Source organism: Microtus oregoni, unplaced genomic scaffold, assembly GCF_018167655.1.
Source record: "Microtus oregoni isolate MIOR12 unplaced genomic scaffold, Mior012 000015F_ref0000493, whole genome shotgun sequence".
NCBI classification, from domain to species: Eukaryota; Metazoa; Chordata; class Mammalia; order Rodentia; family Cricetidae; genus Microtus; species Microtus oregoni.
Window position 1 is genome coordinate 19,377,707 of NW_024543074.1, and position 22,175 is coordinate 19,399,881.

At 36.9% G+C, this 22,175-nt stretch overlaps 1 protein-coding gene across 6 annotated transcripts in view; it reads right to left on the reverse strand.

Annotated features, from left to right (window-relative positions):
• Nf1 (neurofibromin 1) overlaps positions 1–22,175 on the reverse strand; it is a 268,446-nt gene that overhangs the window by 117,218 nt on the left and 129,053 nt on the right. For 4 of the 6 annotated variants that reach the window (XM_041664518.1, XM_041664517.1, XM_041664515.1 and 1 more), the window contains exons 30-36: positions 21,139–21,274; positions 16,677–16,739; positions 11,320–11,478; positions 10,359–10,456; positions 8,658–8,804; positions 6,886–7,032; positions 5,031–5,141 (exon numbers count right to left, since the gene is read on the reverse strand). In XM_041664518.1, coding sequence (XP_041520452.1) covers positions 5,031–5,141; positions 6,886–7,032; positions 8,658–8,804; positions 10,359–10,456; positions 11,320–11,478; positions 16,677–16,739; positions 21,139–21,274 — 861 coding nt within the window. Of the gene's footprint in view, positions 1–5,030; positions 5,142–6,885; positions 7,033–8,657; positions 8,805–10,356; positions 10,457–11,319; positions 11,479–16,676; positions 16,740–21,138; positions 21,275–22,175 lie in introns of those variants that run through there. The other 2 variants (XM_041664516.1, XM_041664519.1) reach the window with 2 other exon arrangements.

Consider the following 22,175-nt stretch of genomic DNA (forward strand, 5'->3'; position numbering starts at 1 on the left):
ATTCAATAACAGTGCATTCTGAGTAAATCTTGACTTCTATTTTAAAACAGATGCTTAGAACTAAGAACTCATTTTATCTAGAGAAATGTCTCATAACTGTTTATTGGGGTTTTTTCCCTTTTTTCTCTCTTCCTTTTCCTCCTCCTCCCTCTTTCTTCTTCCACCATTTTCCTTCGGTCTCTCTTCTCTTGTCTCCTTTTCTTCTCCTAGACAGGGTCTCTCTGCATAGCCCCAGCTGTCCTGGAACTCACTATGTAAACCAAGTTGGACTCAAACTCACAGAGATCTTCCTGCCTCTGCCTTTTAACTAAGTGCTGAGATTAAAGAAATGTTGGCTGGATATTTATGTTCATAGACATGGAAGGGTTTATTTACCTCAACAAACCTAGTATGCTAACAGCAACAATTCCTGTGGTTAATTATCAGTGAGTTAGGTTAATTATCAGATAGCTAGGTTTGAGTTTTCGTTGATAGTTAAGTATTGTTAATACTACCTCAGAAGATTATTGTGAGGTTTAAACAAAAATTATGTAATATGCAATTTGTCTGATGTAAAGAAAGCATTAAATAAATGCAAGCTATAATCTGTATTAAGGAGACAAAAAAAGTTGTGAAGACCTAGAGTGTCTCACAGAGGAAACTCTCCACTGAAATACTTAGATTTTACATTTTCAATTACTTACAAAACCTTTTAAAAAAGAGGTTAATGACAGAAATATAATGCTGGTCCCTTACATTCTCCAAGCACATTCCCTCTCCTAAGAGAAGTAGTATCAGCAGTGTGAATGTCCCAGTGTTCTGCTTGGCAGTGTTATGTCTGGGTGCTGAACCCTGGACCTCATGCAAGGTGAACAGATGCTCTACTGTTGAACTACACTCATGGCTCAAATGTAAACAATTTAATGTGTATAGTTACATATATTTCTCTGTACACACCCACACTACTTTGCACCTTGCAAGGAAGTGTCAGAATCAAATATAAACAATTTAATGTGTACAGTTGTTATATACATTTCTGTAAACATATACATATAAACACACTATTTTGCACCTTGCAAGGAAGTATCAGATTCATCTTTTTGGGGTCTATTTATTTGTTTGTAAGAAAAGTTCTGATGGAAGCCATGACTGGCCTCAAACTACCTATGTGTCCCATATAGGTCTTGAACTTGAAATTCCTGTTTTGGCCTTCCCAGTGCTGGAACTGCAGGCTACACCACCACAGTCAGCCTTTTCTGGGTCTTTTAAAGGTGCATGTAGAGAATTTCTGTTACTTCTGCCTGCTTACTTGTCCATTTTTCTTCATTTGGGTACCAGAAGCTCAATTTTCTTCTGGGAAATAAACCCTGCTTTCAGCCTTGCCTTTCAGTTCATACCATGCATGTGTGCTCCAGGCATAAGCTCATGACAAGACCAAAGAGCCAAAGAGTCCATCTTCCTTGCTAAAGTGATGGATCTGGAAACTGATATGTGACTCAACACAAACCACCAAAGCTTAAGCACTTTTGCTGAAGCTACTAGGTGAGGCATTTCCTACTGGGATTGTTAGACTGAGAGAGCGCAAACCACTACTACTTGCAACCCGTTCCTGGTCTTCACGGTCACCAGCCACTCACAGGTATACATACATGCACACAACAATACATATATATATATATATATATATATATGCACTCACACACCTACATAAAATAAAAATGAATACACTTTTAAAAAGACATTTTCAAAGTACTAGATGGTAACACTAGATCATGGCGATCCAATTTAAATTAATTAAAACCTGTATCTAAGGACAGACACTGATGAACACTGAATAGCTACATTTTGAATTACATGACATGCACTACTTGGCTTGGAGCAGCCACATCTCTATTGGCTGGTCAGCATCTAGCACAGAAAGTCTTCCTAACAATGATTCTTTTCAGTCGACCAATGTATTTCCTCTCAAGAACTTCAAGTATGCAATACTGAAGTAATAAAGCAATCACTGGGTGAATTAAAGTTGAAATAATACAGAAATCAGAAAAACATGCAATGGAGGTAAACACAAAGCCAAGAAACAGAGTGTATATACAGTGTTTGCAGCAGCAGTGGCTTAGTTCTGTTTATATCTGGGATGGCTCCAATGATTCATGCTTTTCTTTGGGCCCATCTTTTTCAGAAAATAAGAGAGACTTGGTAGTAACCAAAGCCTAAACTAAAATACCTTAATTGTTGTATCAGGTCTCACCGGTAAAAATTAAGACTTGGTGACTAACAAAGAAGATAGCAAGAAAGAAAGGGAAATATTCAAAATGACAGAAAATGGAAGGGACACTGAAAGAAAACATTGTGTGAAGATGAGGCCAATTTGACATTTAAACCTGAAATGTCTGTAGAGATTGGAATCCACAATTCAAAAGTATTTCCTAATGCATCGTTGTCTAGGCCACTGAAATACAGGAATGCCCAGAAAGAAGTCAGACTCCAGAGCTCCTTGACTAGATGACTGTACAGGTAAGGCTTACTACCAGAACGTGAGAAACAGGACCTCTCTCTGCTCTTTCTACTGTGCCCATTTATCCTGGAGTTAAGCATCACATCCAGAAAAACTACAAAGGCCAGGAGGAGCTCTACTAAAGAAAAGGCACTAGGCATGGAGACACAGGACTGTAAGGCCAGCACTCAGGAGCTGAAGAGATGGCTCAGCAGTTACAAGCACTAGCTGTTTATCTAAGGATCTAGATTTGATTCCAAGATCCCACATGGAAGCTCACAGCTGTCTCTGATTTCAGCTCCAGGGGATCGGATGCCCTCTCTGGCCTCTGAAGGCACCACACAGGCCTATGACGGACAGATGACCATGTGACCATACACATTTAAAAAAAAAAAAGAAAAAAGACCAGCACCCAGGAAGCTGAGGCAGGATGATCATGAGTTATAGGTCAGTCAGGCTATTTATTGACGTCCTATTTCAAAGTATAAAGCAAAAAACAAACAAACAAACAAAAAACTAAAAGTTGAAGATTTGATTTGTCAAGGTAGTATCAAAAAAGAAAACCTCCAACTTCAACATAAATTAGTTTGTTACAAAATCATACAAGAGACACAGCAGTTTAACAAGTGCACTTCCTCCTCAAAGATGAAGGGTCAGAACAGCTAATAAGAAACAGAATGGCGGGGCTGGAGAGATGGCTCAGAGGTTAAGAGCATTGACTGCTCTTCCAAAGGTCCTGAGTTCAATTCCCAGCAACCACATGGTGGCTAACAACCATCTATAATGAGATCTGGTGCCCTCTTCTGGTATGTAGGCAGGCATGGAAGGAATGTTGTATACATAATAAATAAATAAAAAAAAAAAAGAAAGAAACAGAATGGGAACCTTTCAGGCTATATAGACATAATATACAGCTGGGGACACCCCAATGACCAATCCCACTAAAAGCCAGGTCCATCTGCTTTTTCTTAGCCTTTACAGGACCACAGAGAAGGAACACAAACTCAGTTTCCATCCTGAAGGAGGAAAAATTATCCAGCCTTCACACCTTTAACTTTTGTTACTGTGAACCACTAAGAATTCAAAGGGGCTGGGAACTGAGGCACACATCTACCTCCCTCTTCACCAGTCCTTGCTACTTAGCTATGACAGTGAAAGTCAGGATACCACGGGTAGTACTAAAGCTTAAAGTTGAAATACAAACACGGCTTATCTTAAGTGAAAAAGAAAAATTTGAGAAAGAGCAACTGAGACAAAAACAGAGTTTCATGGAACAATAAGGGATTTTTTTCCCTCCCAATTTTTTTGGGGGAGGGGGAAGGAAGGTGTCTCTTTTTGAGATAGGGTCTCACCCTTTAGCCCAGGTGGCTTTCTAACTCAACACAATGCTCCTGCCTCAGACTTCTGAGTGCTGTAATTAGAAATGTACCAGTACAGTTGGCTAGAATAATGTTCCTTAAAAAGGACGGCAAAGATAAATTCGATGGGCTGGAGAGATGGCTCAGAGGTTAGGAGCATTGCCTGCTTTTCCAAAGGTCCTGAGTTCAATTCCCAGCAACCACATGGTGGCTCACAACCATCTGTAATGGGGTCTGGTGCCCTCTTCTGGCCTGCAGGCATAAACACTGACAGAATATTGTATACATAATAAATAAATAAATATTTTTAAAAAAAAGATAAATTCGATTTTCTGTAACTTTCTGTTCCTTAGTTCCCCAGTGCTCTGAACAGCTGAGTAATTAAACAAGTTCCATATCTTCCATCCTCCGTTTTTCTCCTACTTTGTAGGATTTCTCAACTACTGCCAGGTTTTTGCTATCATAACCATTAAGCAAATTAACACAATTACTCAATTTCTGTTAAGTTTAGTTAACTCAGGTAGACTACGTCTCATAGCTGCTGGGCTGTCCTTGGCATTCCCACATTTCCAGCTGCTGAGTAGCATCACTCCATCAAACTGCAGCCTCCTGAGTTATGCCTCAAATGGGAAGAAGAGACCAACCAAGTACCACCACACAAGTTTTCACATGGCAGGAGAGGCAATGCAAGTCCATTGCCATGGAGAAGGAGAAGCTCACAGCATGGCTAAGGACATCATAGCCTATTTTCTAAGCCACTCCAGTCCATCCATCTTTACATCCATTTCCAACAGCTCTTGGAGTTATTTTTGCAATCATCCTAATGCAGTCTCACACAATATATTGCTAAGAATTCTCAGAAACAGGCTCAAGTTTTTCTTCTTAAAAGAGGGAAGTTCCAATTGTTGTGTTACAAATATTATGAAATCAGAATATACCTGAAAACAAAGTAAGGTTCTTTCTGTTAACTGTGTTAACTCCCGTGGTGGTATTTCACTCTGAGGCACAAGAGAGACAACAGTGTGAACTGAATAGTCTGAAACCTAGCAGTGAGCAGCATTTTAGAACAAGATGGCCGACTATCCAAGGAAGTGTATCTTTAAAGGATATTAATTCAAATAGGAAAAAAACATAAATCCAACCACTTCTCTTCATTTGAAAAGCCCTATTAAAAGAGACTACAACATATCTCTTACCTCCGTGCAACATAATAAAAAATAGGATTCCCAGCTTTGGAAGTACCAGCTTGGTAGAAGATGCTTAGCGTTTTCAGAGCCTTGAATTCTTCTTTCTCATGTACCTGATGCCTAAAGAAAGATCAGAGTGAAACAGAGGCTTTACACAGATTGCTGAGCAGCTAAAAAACAAAGGATTAATCAACAGTAACATTAAAGGATAATAAAATACTGGCAAGGCAACAGGTTTTCTGAAGGGTAAAATGTCAAGGTATTGTCCTGAGTCATGAGAGCTTTCATGGGGTTCCCTAACAATACTACTGGGTAAGGAGAGAGTCCAGGATTACCTTTTACTCGTGGTATATTTTTTCCCAGATAAAAGGTTTTGGGGGTCTTTCCCCACGCCCCTGCAAGTTCTCCTGTCCACTGTGTTTTCTTCTTTGATTTGTATTAAATGTATCTTCACAAACAGCATGAACATCCTTTTCCTGATGATTACTCAGCTTTTATTTTAGTCCATCTTAGTATCCCTGGTTAGAAATACTTTTTTCACATTAAATTCCTCTAAGTACTGAAATAAAGTTCTGAAAGAGCATGGCTTAATTTTGATATATTCTGCTGAAACTCTGTGTGATTCTTTTGTAAGTTTTAAATAATTTATAAACCCTAGGATATGAATGAAAAATTCATACCCATTATTCTCTACTGATATACTATCTCTGCCTAGTCTCACTACATGTGGCTTCTGTAATACTCACTAGATATACATTGGATTGGATCCTCTAAGTCTATCTTCCCTTTCCCTTGCCTTCTCTCTTTCTAAAACAAGGTCTTACTACTATATAACTTAACTTTTGTAAATTAACTTCTGAATATCAGATCAGAGTGTTTTCTTTCTGCTTTCAGCACATACTATGAATAAAACAACCAACTCACAGGCCCAATGTAGCATCTGTAAAAAGATACATATTTAGCAAACATCAATTGTGTGTCTAACAGTGAGAATCTCTGAGTTCACAGATTAGATCCCTCTAAATGAGGTGCAAAAACAAACGTCCACAGAAACATTTGTTGAAACATAGAATGTACTGTGTTTTCTGAGTCTTACTCTAAAAGAGGTTAAAAATCATTAACTTTTTTTTGTGTGTGTGGGAGGGGGTTGGTTTTTTGAGATAGGGTTTCTCTGTGTAACAGTCCTGGTTGTCCTTGAACTCATTCTATAGATTAGGCTGTCTTTCGAAATCACTGAGACCCGACTGCCTCTGTCTCCTAAGTTCTGAAATTAAAGGTGTGAGCTACTACCACCTGGCAAAACCATTAACTTCTTGAAGGATTCAAAAAATAATTGTATGATAGAAAAAATTTATAATTTAGATTAAAAAAGCATGAATCAAGTGTGAATCTAGGTCAATTAAGTTGTATGTATTTTTGAAGTGTAATATGAAAATAATGTTATCTATATGTTCTTGAAAACATTAAATGAAAAACATGTCAAAGAGAGTCAGCGAGATGTCTCAGCAACTAAAAGTACTTGTCACTAAACCTGACAATCTAAGTTTGACCCCTGAGACACATGGAAGGAAAGGAATGACTCCCATAGGGTATTCTCTGACTTCACATACTAGCTGTGGGCAAGGGCACACTAGGGCACACAAACAAATGAGCTTTAAAAAAAAAAACCACAAAAACTTATTAAAGCTAGATGAGAAGCTATCATTTGGTAAGACATCATTCTTTTTATAAGAAAATCAACATATAGAAGCAAATAAAACATGGTTATATAAATGCAATACAAGCATATTTAATAAGAGGTCTGGTGGTAAATTTTGTTTCTCAACCCCCCCCCATACAATCATCTTTTAAAGTTGTGTTTTACCTGGTCATAAATTCTTCAAACTTTGAACTGGTAAGGTTAAGGCTGGACCAGTGTGTATCTGCCACAGGCTTATGCTCTGGAGGACCCAAGTATGCAAGAAGTGTGGCCATCTTATCAAAAGGTCGTCTTCCAACAGCTTTATGATCCCTAGCAACAACAGACAATGCTTAAGAAATGGTACTTCACACTACCTGGGCAGCCTACCACTCCTTAGACCATCACTTGGTGCTGTTATTTTAACTACTTATTCCTTGCAGATTTGTAAGCAGTACTGAAAGATGTCAGTATCTTAGTTCTGGGATCATACCTGTGATACCAGCTCAAAAGTATATGTTTTAAAAGATTTATTTTATTTTTTTTATGTATGCATATGTATGTATGAGGCCAGAAGCGGGTTTCAGATCTTCTGGAGCTGGAATTAAGAGGTAGTTGTGAGGTACTTGACATGGGTGCTGAGAACAAACTTGGGTCTTCTGGAAGAGCAGCATGGTGGTGTGAGTAAGAATGGCCCCATAGGCTCATATATTTGAATATTTAAGAGTTCTTGCTCTCTCCTTCTTTCCCTCCATCAGCAAATAAAATGTTAGAAAGACCTGTGGTTATATCAAAATTACATGATGTTCAAGTTAGCTGGCAGACATGGAACTGTCAAATCACTGACTGTATTTTCATACTTGAAATATCATTTTGTAAACAGCACATTTAAAAAAAATCTTAGCATCAAACTGCAAATATGTATTCAAATCAAAGAAAAGAGAATGTTCATCTTTAAAAATTCCAGGTTATTTTGTTGTCACAAGGATGAAGCACTTCTTTTTTTGTATTTTAGTGGAACATGTCAGTCATGTCCATGCCTACTTTGTAATTCATAAAGGATTAAAGAGTCTTTCCTTTTAAACTCCCATCTCCTAACTGTTTAGCTATAGTGTTATGGTCTCTGCCTTTCTCACAAACAAGCACATTATTTTTTTATTGGCACCTAAGGGAACCTCTAGACACAGAAACAGAGTCTTTTACAATCCTACAACTAAAAAAGCAATAACTCTCAGAAAGGACAGTATGTAGTTTATACCACAAGAGGCTTTGACTAAAACAGATAATAAAATAATTTTAGTTACTGGCTTTGTTTTCTCTCTTTCACATTCTCTATCTCACTCTTTTGCATCCCTTCTCTCTTTTGAGACAGGGTCTCACTGTGTAACCCTGGCAAGCCTGAAACTCTCTATGTAGACCATCCAGCCTGGCCTCAGATTCCCTGCCTCTGCTTCCCGAGTGCTGGGATTAAAGAGCACAGCACCATGGCTGTCTGACTCAGTACTTCCTACACAAAGCTTTCTTTACATACACTTAATAGCACCACAAGCTTTACAGCAACAGCAATGCTGTTGATCTTTTAACACTAGTTGGTTTTTGCAATGTATGTATGTAATCTGCATTTCTCTTTTCAAATCACAATTCTTTTTTTTTTTTGTTTTTTGTTTTTAAAGATTTATTTATTTATTTATTATGTATACAACATTCTGCCTCATGTATGCCCACATGCCAGAAGAGGGCACCAGATCTCATTACAGATGGTTGTGAGCCACCACGTGGTTGCTGGGAATTGAACTCAGGACCTCTGGAAGAGCAGCCAGTGCTCTTAACCACTGAGCCATCTCTCCAGCCCTCAAATCACAATTCTTAAGGCAAAAAGCTGCCTTTATTCAAGATCAATAATTTTATTAATTCAATTTAAACTAAATGTTTATTCCCGCCCCCCCCCCCAAACATACCTGTTGCTGGAAAGATACTGGCCAATTTTCTCCTGATTGTTCCAAAGCAGCCGATGTAAAGCAAGCACATTACCATCACTGATGAAGGAAAGACTATGATTTACAGCATCACTTGTGGGACAATCTGATGCTATATCAAGAAAAAACCTGCAAAAATGCAAAACCATTAGAGCTTTTAACACTAGGTATACTCAAGCTCATCTATGCACTAAACTTATATAGAGTATAGTAACGGGACAGTGACTGAAAATGTGGAGGGCTTATGCCCACAGTAACTGTCCCTAAACCAAATAAGAAACACAAGGAGAAAGTTGGCTTTCCATTTCTGATACTCATTTTCTACGTCAGCATCAAAGTAGGCTCCAAAAGTAGAACAACAAATTTAGATGAATAAAATCTGGAAATGGGTTAGTATCATAAAGATAAAGAAATGAAAGACTAGGTAAAGACCTCTCTTAAAGTCACACTGCCTGCCTGTCAGAGACAGGACTGGAACTTTGGTTCTCCTAAGTTTCCGTGAGTAGTCACGAAGTTATTTTCTACCTGAAAATAGCACTTACTTTTCCCTCCAACAGTCTATAGCTCCAATTTCTTAACAGAAAGGCTAGAAAGAGTGAGCGGCTGCAGAAGGCCAGGGTACATACCAGTGACATCAGCTAGGTTCCACATGGTGGAAAGCGACTTCGGGGCACCAACATCTTCACAAAGCACATGAATTATCTTTTGCCAGATAATCTTTCTTTAAGAGCAACTCTGGCAAATATAGTACTACCCTGAGGTTACAAATAATCCAACAAGGGCTGGAGAGATGGTTCAGTGGTTAAGAGAACTGCTCTTCCAGAGGTCCTGAGTTCAATTCCCAGCAACCACATGGTAGCTCATAACCATCTGTAATGAGGTCTGGTGCCCTCTTCTGTCATGCAAGCATACATGGAAGAAATGTTGTATACATAATAAATAAATAAATCTTTAAAATAAATAAAAAAACCAAATAATCCAACAATTCAGAAAATGAAAGTGAAGAATTAGTTATGGAAATCCAGCAGAGAAATATTCTAAAGTCTTAAAACCTCAACAGTTATTTGTTTCTTCATCACAAAATCTTCTGGTTTTGCATTGTTTGGCTTAAAGAGAATTGTTTTAAATTCAGATAAACTTCTAAGCTTAAGAAAAAAAAAAGTATTACCACCAAAACCATTCTAATATATTATCTGCATCATTTGGTTTTAGTTTTTTCTTTACATTTTATTATGTAAATTTATTACGTATCTAAAATGTAGTATTCTGTCTGCATATGTGCCTGCAGACCAGATGAGGACACCAGATCCTATTACAGATGGCTGTGAGCCACCATGTGGTTGCTGGGAATTGAACTCAGGACCTCTGGAAGAGCAGCCAGTGCTCCTAACCTCCGAGCCATCTCTCTGGTCCCTGGTTTTACGTTTTAATAAACAAAATCTGAACCCATTCTGAAGCAATGCCAAAGTTAGGAAATGCCAACAATTCCTCTCAGTTTCCAAAGACGGAAACTACCATGAAATTAAGAATATACAGATTTTACAATGTCTCTTATACTGGAATGAGACAAAATATGTTCTTAATCTAGAAAGGACAGGGGATTAAAATCATACACAAGAATTTCATGTAGACCAGATACACAGACTGGAGTGAAATGGAAGCATGGCAAGCAAGGTTTCATACCTTCGTGCCAAGTCAAAGTTGCTTTTCACAAAATCATTAAAAGGCCTCATATGCTCTTCTTTTGTGAACAGGACATGATTGGCAATGCTCTGAAGTATCTAAATAATCAAACAGGATTATGAATAATCAGATTATTTGCTATATTAAATCTATATATTAATAGTCATTATAATTTTCCACTGATAATTCTACTGGTAGTTCAAATCATTTATTCCTTAGTGTAAAAAAATTACCCTAGATAGCACTCTGAAAAACAAATAGAAATATTAGTATATATACATGTTACATATATAAAATATATTTTCATATACATTGTATATGTATATGCGTGATATGTGCATATATGAATGTTTGTCTGCATGTGTGTGAGTTGGCAGATGCATGCATGCATGTGGAGGCCAGAGTTTGACACTGAATGTTTCCTTCCATCATTCTCCACCCTCCACAAAACCTTGAGTATTTGGATTTGGTTAGTCTAGCTAGCTGCTTGCTCCAGGGATCCTGTTCCTGCCTCTAGTGCTGGGATAACAGGCTGAATATCATGCCCCCTGACATTTACTTAGGTGCTGGGGAGCTGAACTACAGTCCTCATGCTTGCGCGGCAAGCACATTTACGCAAAGACCCATGTTCCAAGTCTCAAATGTTAACAACAATAACAACAAGAAAGAAATCCCACAATCTCTATTTCTGTTTCCACCTCAAATTTTCTAGAGCAGGGACACAAAAAAACCTCACTGGAAGACAGACATTAAACTGCTAATATATTTTCCTATCACAGGGCCCATCAGGTACACATAAAAAGAATTCCTCTACAATATAAACAAATAAAAACAAAAGGTACATAACTGAAAACCATGCAACTTTCAAAAGCAAACTGAAGGCAAAGTACTTTGGATATGAAAAACTAAAAATTTAGTTGGAAGGGAAATTAAACATTGCAAGAGTATAAAAATAATTCACCTTTGACATTAACTTCAAGCCTCTTTCGATTCTAGGTGGCGGCTTTTTATCTAAAATCCCTGCTTCATATGGCGAGACAATGGCAGGATTGATAAATCTGAGGAACATGGCACTTCCTACTGCACCAATGCTGTTCTGAGGGAAACGCTGGCTAACCACCTGAGAAAAAGGAGTTGAGACTTGAGTAGATAGTTTGCATTGAAATAAAGAAGCGGAAACAAACAAAAGCTTGAAGGTCAAACTCTGCACAAAACATGAATTGTCAACCTTAAGAATAACCTGTTTTTAACTTTTTTCCCCCCAAAACACAAGAAAATAAGGCTTATTCTTAACTGTAATCATAGGTGATTTTTAAGGCACAAATAAATTTATCAAAGAGAAGAAAAACCTCCTCATAGCAGAGACCTGAAAAAAGATTTTACTTTATAATCATAATGGGCAAGAAAAGTAGACTCAGTTTCACACAAAGATGAACATATTTCCTAAGATCAACAGACATGAAAGTGCATCTGACTTTTAGCAGGCCCTGAAAGTTCCGTTCCTCACGGCACACCTCCTACACATCCTACACCTAGCAGGAAATAGCTGCACTTTACACACCCATTAAAATAGACATTTTAGTTGCTTACCATATACATCTTTTCTTAGATTTCTACTGAGTGAAAAACACTACTTACAAGTCATGTTCCTGTCAGTAAACTTTTCTTCATGATCATGCTTCCTAATATAAGGACCTACCTACTATTTAAACCACTGGAAAAGCAGGAACTCTTGGGGACCTAAAAGAAAAAAGGATCCCACCAGAAGACAGAAACCCCCATGTCTACCCCAATTTACTCTTTGGCCAAAAAAGTAAAAAAGAAAAGGTTTCAGGGCTCAGGAAATAGCTGCCCATACTGAAAAGTCATACAAAGACAATGAAAACGGGCCTACCCTCTACAGAAAACATTCTGCACAGAATATAAAGGAGCAGGCACACCGGAATGGGAACAATGTCATAGGATTGGCTGAATTTCATCTCTTCCTAATACTTTCCATTTTAAGCTAACATGTGGAAATGGAATTGTTCTAGCATTTAATTTTTATCTGTACCAGATATAAACTGCTTTGTTTTTATTTTTCTGTGTCGCCCTGGCTGTCCTGGAACTTGCTCTGTAGACCATGCTACCTCAAACTCATAGAAATCAGCCTGTCTCTGTCTCGAGTGCTGGGATTAAAGGCATGTGCAGCCACTACCCGGCCATAGTTTTTACTTCAAGAACACATAGGATACTTTCATCTCAGAAGCTATTCTGGCTTGGCATGGCTAACTGTCATGGTGGAGGCCGAGCACTACCAATTCTTCACCGCAAAGGCTCCTGGGGTAAGGAAATGAGAATATTGGGTTTATGTGCAGAATTACACGTCACTTTTCTTTTCTTTACCAGGTGCCAGTACCTGTCATAAATCCAGACTCAACTCCAAATTAACTTGGCTATTTCACTTCATTCTGGCCCATTTTGTGTTTCATGGGATCTGTACTTATTTAAATTATTATTTCACTGTTTTATATGCATGTGAGCATTTTGCCGGCATGTAAGTCTGTATGCCACATATATGCCTGATGCCTGCAGCGGCCAAAACAAGGCATCTGATTTCCTGGAACTGGCATTACAGATGGTTCTGAGCTACTGCTTAGGTGCTAGGAATTGATGCTGATCATCCGGAAGAGCAGTCAGTGTTCTTAACCACTGTGCTATATCTCCAGTCTTAGGATCTACATCTTAAATGTGCCATTACCCATGGCCTATAATCTCAAAATAATATTCTATCATTTCTGATGAAAAAAAAATAAGAAAGATTTCAGAAAATGATTTCTTGGGGTGGTCTGTGTGTGACTTGTCCTTTCCCTGTTCGTTACACAGTGATGTTCAAGGAGACTCTTTTGGTTACAGTTCTTTTGGGTGATTTCATAAGGAGAACAACCTTATGAAATCAGGGAAACTAGGAAGTTGGCTAAATATAGATATCTTCTGTAGTTGAAATATAGATCTAGATATAGAATAGGAAGATGATCCAAGTGTCCTTGCTCTTCCAGATAGAACTGAACCTTTGAGAACTAAAAACTCACATCTGATAAAAAGAAAACAAGGAAAAAATTCATCACATAATTTCAGAATGTGAAAAGACAAACACTGACACTAAGTTTTTTTAGAATTTCCAAATTTTAATTAAAAGAGACAAAGATATCAATAAGCTAAGAAGACCATAAAGTGTTTTGGGAGCAAACACTGAAGAAAGAGTTTGAGGAGTCATGCTCCCAAGTCCACCCAACACTTAAATTTAATTTTAAAAAGGGTATTTTAAAAAAAAATAGTAATATTTTCAGTTTAACCCATTAAAAGCCTGGTAGAGTTTTAAGAGGCCCAACATCATAGTTTGCTTTAAAAAGCTAGTTGGTTTATTAAATGTCTGCATAAGTGTCTCATAAATATTAATAATGGCTGCACACAGCCTTTAAAATGTGTGTCTGAAAGTGGTTAAGAGGCTGGGTGGTGGTACATAGCATGAAGGAGGCTGAGGCAAGAGGGCTGCCATGAGTTCAGGCCAGCCTGGGCTAGAAGTGAGACCCATTCCAAAAACACAAAAACAAAAAGTGACAGTTTCTTGTGGTTTTCTCTAGGGAAAAAAAAAAATCTTATAAAGTAACTTACAGTGGTTCTTGGTTTATATTTGAAAATACTCAGCTTCTGAACTTAAGGAATTATTTCCCAAGAAGAGTATTACAAAATTACTAAAAAACAATTTCAACTTTTAACCATTTGTCACATCTTTAAAAATAACTCATGTCAATACTTCATGTTTCAGGAAAAGTTTCATATAATGTAAACTATCTCTTTGATTGTGATATCTATATTTTTAAAACTAAAACCTGACAAATTTAATACTAATAAAGATACTGTATAAAAAGTTTCAAGAAACAATTTATAAATTTTTATTTCACAACTACTTGACATCAATTTAATTTTATCCAACACTTTGTCTTTCCTTTGCCTTTGTTTTGCTTTCCAAGACAGGGTTTCTCTGTGTAGCTCTGGGGATCCTGGAACTCCCTCTGTAGACCAGGCTGGCCTCAAACTCAGAGAACCACCTGTATCTGCTTCAAGAGTGCTAGGATTACACTTGTGTACCACCACATCCAGCATGTTGTTCTTTATTTCTAAATCTATAAAAATCTAATTTGGATCCAAATAATATTCTTCATGTAAGCTCAATTCTGGGTGAGTCAAATGCTGAAACCAATGATCAGCTAATGCCACGCCCCCCCCCCTGCTTCCCTTGGTAAAGTTGAACTACAAAAATCAGATAACCAATTATACATCAGCAGAGGACCACCAACCATACAGATAAAAATCCTGTGAAGGCTGCATTAAGCAGGCGACTTTGCCAGTAATCTAAGTATATATTATGTTGAGTGTAACAAACCGAATCAACTGTAATGTGTCAGCTGAACAGAGCTAAACACAAGAAACTAAAGCTTTCTCTATAATTTCATTTATTACAAAGAAAGTCAGCTTGCTCTTAAAAGAAAAAAAATTAGATTCTGTTAAACAACTTAAAAAACGACATTCTAAATTTCACAATGACTAGCATGACTAACAATATAGAAACTGTTCCGAAGTAGTGACAATTAGATTCCCTTAGTTCCTTCAAGACTATAACCTGTGCTGTGAAACACATTTCAAAAATTTAGTTACCAGAAATATATATATATGTATGCATATATATATGAAAATAACTACTAGAAAAATTCCAAGGAATAACTTTATATGAAACCATAATAAATGTTAAGAAAGCTGTAAAACATGCTCTAGAGAAACACAGAAAGCCTGACTTTAATTATGTTATGCTACACAATGACATTAGTATAACATTAAACAAGAATGTTAGAAACAGCGAATTAATGTCCAGAGTGATGATGTATAATGTTAAACTCACAAATGCTGAGAATTAGAAGGTCGAAGCATTAAAGGAAAATGTTTTAAGCAGAAGAGCCATCCAATCAAATCCATTTGTTCACAGATGATCAATTGTACTTAATATACTCAATTTTTTTTTTTTTTTTTTAGTTTTTCGAGACAGGGTTTCTCTGTGGTTTTGGAGCCTGTCCTGGAACTAGCTCTCGTAGACCAGGCTGGTCTCGAACTCACAGAGATCCGCCTGCCTCTGCCTCCCGAGTGCTGGGATTAAAGGTGTGCGCCACCACCGCCCGGCTCAAAAAAAAATTTTTAATGGACATAATAAAAGTATGTGTCTCTAAAGTTTAATTTAGTTTTGAATTTTAAATGAAACTATAAACTGTAGTTTTATTATATATAAAGCTAAAGTAAGAAATGAAAGACAAAACCAGACAAACACAATTTTAATTTTTTTTTAAATAAAACTACCTCTAACTTGTGAAAGTTTTACTTACATTCTTTATAATCACTTGGATTAAGTGAACAAAAACAGGACTAAACTGGCACAGATCTCATTTTAAAATGAATACTAGTTATAATGTGATCAAATGATATTCATAGAAGAAAATAATTATGGCAATCCTAACTTTTTTCCTTTTACAGGAAGACAAGGTCAGAAGCAGGCAATACATTCAAGGCATGTTTGCACAATAAGTTGCTTCTATATAATCATGACCTCACTAAGTTTTCTTTTCAATGAAGTAATAATGTGTATTTTTCTCTGAAGTAAAAGTAACTTCGGCATTACAATTTCTATAGCGTAAGCACAAATGACTAAATCATGGATGGCTAAGACCATTAAGAAAAAAACATAAGGAATAAAAATTAAAATTTAGCAATTTTTATATTAGATTTAGAAAGTGATGCCTGTATTTGGTAGCTCTAGCATGTGCAAATCCTAAGTTTGATGTTTAGTTCCGGGGGGAAGGGGGAGACACATTTCCACCCACAATGTATTGATTAAGAAATGCTTTTGTTTCTAGAAAAAGAAACCACTCACATGACCTGCGAACAAGAAGCAAGAATGAAGACAGTCAGCATCCCCTAAGGCCTTGAAATTAAGTTTCTTTTGCATTCATTTATAATTTTAAAAATAACAATAAAATTAGATCAAGGGTATTCAATGTAATTAATGCACACGAAATGCCTTTGGGATAAATCAAACCAAAGGAACACAGAGAATGTTTCCATGTAACTTAATTCCAGGGTTAATTGAAATGAGAGCTATTCTGTGCCAGAATTAGTAGAATGATTTTACAGTGAAGGTCAAATAGCTGGAGTGAAGATGTTCTTAACAAACAGCAAAGATTTGGGGTTTGCTTCAAAAGAAACAGCTAATAAAAAGTTCTCCAAACTTACTGATTTTTTGTTTTCCTTTTTTTCTTTAACTGTAGCTTTATTCAGTAGGGAGTGGCAAGTTGCCTACAGAACAGAGATGAGCACAAACAAGTCACAGCACCGACTACATACAGCAACAAAAACAATGTTGGCTTGTACATAAAATTACATGGTAAAATGTAACACAAATGGAACCAACAGAAAAGTAGAAATAAACTGAATTTTGAGGGATGAAGTTTAATCCTGAACTTTACTTTCATTTCACTTTTAAGCCAAGCACGAAATAAACAGCAAGAAATGTTGAGACCCAATCATGTCTACTATTTCTGGCTATAAGACATAGAAAAACTGTCCTCAATCAAATCTGAGGAATATTTACATTTGAGTCAATTCCTAGCTTTTGGTAAGTTTTACATAAAATGTTTGTATGAAGTAGACCACACACTGAAAACATTTTGTGTCTACATAATTATATTAATATATAAAATACTTCTCTGTGTATCCTTCAATTGACTTAAGTTATTTTTTCCAATAACTAACAGTTAATTAAGATTTTATTAAATAAAAATTAAATGTCTAGATATGCAGAAAATCTTTAGAGACACTTTAAAGGAGGATTGTTATAATCTCACATCTTCCAATGCCTGTAGAGTGCTCCCTGCAATGGTGCTACTCAGTTTATTAAAAGCTGCTGTATTTGGGAAAAGAATGTTAGCATCAACTAGAATAAAAAGTTAATATCAAAGTTAAGAAATTATAGATAATATAGAAACAAACTTAAATCTGATTAAAATTTTTACTTATTATAGATGACTTAACAGAATGCCCTCCCCCATCCATAAAGCAAAAGCTACTCATGCAAGTCCACACAGATATGTCAGTTTCATCACTCCGAACTCAATCTAGAATAAAGATTTCTTCCAAAATTACAATTTCTGATTGGAGCATATTTTTTAAAAATATTTTTAAAAATCCAAAAAGAGCCATTCGCGGTAGGAAACAACTATAATCTTAGTTTTTGGGAGGTGAAAGTAGGAGAATCAAGAGTTTAAGGTCAGGTTAGGCTACAAAAGACACTTTCTCAAAACAACAAAACTTAACCATAAACATAAATTCTTTGACCCAGACACATGGTATCTTATTCTAACAGTTCTAAGGCATACAAAACTATAACCCATAATAACTTGAGCATAGAGTCAGTTTTATCCATCCATACATCCACCCACCCACCCACCCAAATAGCTCCTATATACCTAGATATCAACAGCATCCTAGGCCAAGGAGGCAGAGCTTTGTAAGGCAACAGAAAGTCTCATTTCAGGATCTTTGCTGCAGGCTTTAATGCTATTTTGAAAAGTACAACCATGTAAATATGCAGGATTTTTTTCAACTAGGAGATGTAACTACCATTTATAGCTTTAACACACATGTACACACTCATCTGGAGAAGAAGCTATACCACGAAAGACAATGTCTACTAAAATAACAGTAGCTGTTTCCTGATTTCTTACCAGAACTGAATACCCACTCTAAGGATTATGTTCTCTTTGTTCCAAACATACCAGAAGGAAAAGAAATAGTATGTAATAAAAATGGTTTAATCAATGATAAAAAATAGTTTAATTACAAATCTGTCAGACATTTACACTTAACTACTATTCCTATATAGTATTAACCATCTTTTCTAAATAAAGAAGGCAGGTAAATTGAGCTGATTACAAAATACAAAAGGGCTGAAAGACCCAGATCTGAACTCCAGTAAAATTTAGCTAGCAATATACTCACTTAGCTTTCAAATTTTCCCCAGAAGATCCCCAAAGCAGGAGCTATGTTTACTAAGAAAAAGAAAAATGGGTTCCCATCCTTCCCAGCAGAGCATAAAAGTACAAGGGTACCATTATGTCACTGCCAAAGTTACAAGGGCAAATAAAAGCCAAAAGAGGGAAAAAAATGAATAAAAACAAAAGCTAACAAAAAGGAAAGCTAAGTTAGGAAGAAGACTTAATGGAAAACATATTGAGTCTGAAGCTTTTTTATTTCAATCTTAGTGTTTACTAAGTCACTGTAAATTTTGGATATTAAAAAATAAAATCTTAACTTATAACAAAAGCTTTGCTTCACAGTAGTCTGCATGAAGTTTACCCATTACAAACTAATGCATAGTGTAACATTTGCTCTGTTTTTCTGTGAAGCTTTAAGGTGAAGATTCAAGTGTGAAGGCAATGCACAGCACAGCACAGCACACAGTGGTAGTAAGCCACCAGGCAGCACTTTGCTGTCTTCATTTCTCATTGTGCCTAATTAGGAAGGACGGCAAGAATCATGCTTACTTAGGTAGTAGGAATGAGAAATTTATTTCTTCATGAATTATCTCCTGTGTGCTTACTAAGTGTCAAGTCCCATTCTTTTTACATTACAATATCATGCTCTCAAACTGGTGTCCAAGTTTGCTGATGATATAAATACATTTTCCATTATGGGGCAGTCACATGAAGAGCTTCTATTAAATTCTAGTAGGACAGACCATGCACTCAGGTACATTCTTCATTCATTTTCAACCAACTAAGGCAACTATCGTTTCAGAAACCCATTTGTTTTCTGAAAATCAATGGGATTCAGATTTTTAAGTGTGTGTTGTTTCTTGTCAGCCTCATTTTACAAACAAGAAAATAATAGAATTAAATTTAAAGAGAAACATAAGGGTAAAGTTAGGACAATCAACACAATGAAGCTTTGCATTATAACTAACCACTCTCTAGCAAGGCTCACACTTTCTGAGCTGGATAAATTGTGTGGAGCTCCCCTAAGCTTCCTAGAGCTTTTCGAAATGGCAATAAAGTCATAACACACCCAGAAACTTAATGCTAACTGTATTTTTATCATATATTTATGTATGCAAAGTTTTCTTTTTATAGACACAGCAGATACATCTTTTAAAATAGCAATGGAGAAAAAATTCACACAGCAACCTCACACAGCTTTTTAAAATGATGATTTCACTGATGATGTTAATGTCTCTAAGCAACTGAGGCCGCAAGCCAAAAGGAAAAAATAAATAAAAAGGTTGGGGTGACACTGCAAAACCAGAGATATACATAGTTTTGATAAATGTGTAAATTCTTTCCCTATTTGCACCCTTATTCTGAATCCCTGGCCCTATGGTATTTTTTCCTGTTTGTTAAGTTAATATACATTTATAGGCTCTCCCTTGGACTAACTAAACTACTTCTAAAACTGCATATGAAATCAAAAACAGAAGCTACAGAAGAACATAGGCCTTCTTCTCTTAGCATGGAAGTAATCATTGTGAACATCTAAACTCAGGGCACTACTTGTTGTGACAGTATTAGAAAATCTGTTAGCTACTGGATGATGGTGGCCTTTTATATAAAATACACAGCACAATTAGTTTGCCTTGAGAAAACAGGACACAAAACTAATGATCTCTTAAAGCAGAAACCAAAATTACAGATCAAGTCATTCGCAATGCAAAAAAACAAACTTGCCTCAAGTGTAAAAGATGCTCTAAGCGATTTAGGCAAAAGATAAGCACAACCTCACTTCAGTGCACTCACTGACTTAAGCTGCTTTCTGTGAAATCAGAACAAGAACAAGAACAATGCACCTTGCAAATTCATGGGAGACCAAAGCAGGAAAAATATTTACCTTGCATTTTAAGGGTTCTATTTGCAGTTAAGATAATTAAGAATAAGTTCTCATTTGTCCTATGTTTGTTTGACCCATCTGAACCAGATCTGCTTGATCACATGTGGGTACATGAGCAGGAAATATGTCAGGAAGTATGCTTGTCCCTGATTGGATGTAGACAGGAGGTACACAGGGAGGGAGTATATCAGAATACACACATGCCCCTGATTGGACCTGATAGGAAATACAGTGGTCTTATGGGTGTGCCTTTATAGATTTTGACAAAATGTGACTCATGGCCATTTCCTGGGAACCCTGGGATGGACCTGGACAGTATTTAATTAAAGATTGCTTCAAATTTGGCTCAAAATTGTGGTTATGGTCTTATTCTCAACTAGTGAGATTAACACTTTCAACACAAGGAAAATTAATTTGCTCTAAAGTTTTTTAAATGTCTCCAAAGAAAATGTGAGGTTTCTTTCAAAGCCAAACTAACAATAGTTCTTTAAAATTTTATTTTTTTAGTGTATTTTATCTTATGTGTATGAATTATATGTATATGTACCATGTGCATGCCTGGGGTCTAAGGAGATCAAAAGAGAACACTGGAGCCCCTGCAACTGGAGTTACAAAGAGTTATGAGTCACCATGAGGGTGCTGGGAACTAAACCTGGGTCCACTGCAAGAGCAGTCAGCACTCTTAATTACTGAACCATCTCTCCATCCCCACAATGTATTATGTATGAAGATGACGGCCAGCAGCTGACTGTGCACAGAATGAGGATCTTCTCGATTGCTCTGGACTGAGAGTGGCAATCTCAAACTGTCAGCATACCTGGTATAAGCAATGGCAGACACTTCGAAGCTGAGAGGGGAATTCTGAGGAGGAACTGATGATAGCATGGAAGAACTTCTCTGTCATCTGAAGGAGGTTCCTCTGGTTTTCATCAAGGCTCTCAGAAGGTTCTAACCTGCAACAAAGGAAAGGTAAAACCAAAGCATGATTGGTGAAACAAAATCACTCTTCACACGATTTTCTAATCATGACTCAAACAACAAATTTGTTTTGAAAAGAAAAAAGGAAGAAAAAAAGAGAAGTGATGATAACACCATTATTGGTGGCTCACATCAATTTCAGTATTCCTTTTCTTTTCTTCCCAACTTTTGCGGTGTGACAAGTATCCCATCACTGAGCTACATCCATAGCCCTTTAGCATTCTTTTTTTTTTTTAAGATTTATTTATTACATATACAGTGCTCTGCCTGCACGTATGTCTGCATGCCTGAAGAGGGCACCAGACCTCATTACAGATGGTTGTGAGCCACCATGTGGTTGCTAGGAATTGAACTCAGGACCTTTGGAAGAGCAGGCAATGCTCCCAACCACTGAGCCATCTCTCCAGCCTGCCCTTTAGCATTCTTAACCAATTTTTCTTCCTGTGAACATGGGAGCGTGGACCTTAAAATCTTGACTCGTCAGAGTAGGCCTCAGCCTCAAGAGTAAAGGCGGCTAAGGGCTCCCGAAATCTAAAGTCCCCTTCACCAAGTGTTTAAGGTTTTTAATTACGTGTATGAATCTGTGTAAGTGTATACCACATGTTCAGATGCCTTCCAAGGCTAGAAAACACCTTGCTGCAGCTACAGACAGTTGTGAGCCACCTGATATGGATGCTGGCAACTGAACTCAGATCCTCTAGAAGAACAGCAAGTGCTATTAATCACTGAGCCATCTCTCCAGCCCATCATGAGTCATTTTTATCAGAAATAATTTATGGACATCTCCCTTTCCTATATCTTCTTAGATTGTGTGTGTGTGTGTGTGTGTGTCTGTGTGTGTTTGTGTTGCTGAGGAGGGAACCAAAAGCCTTAATG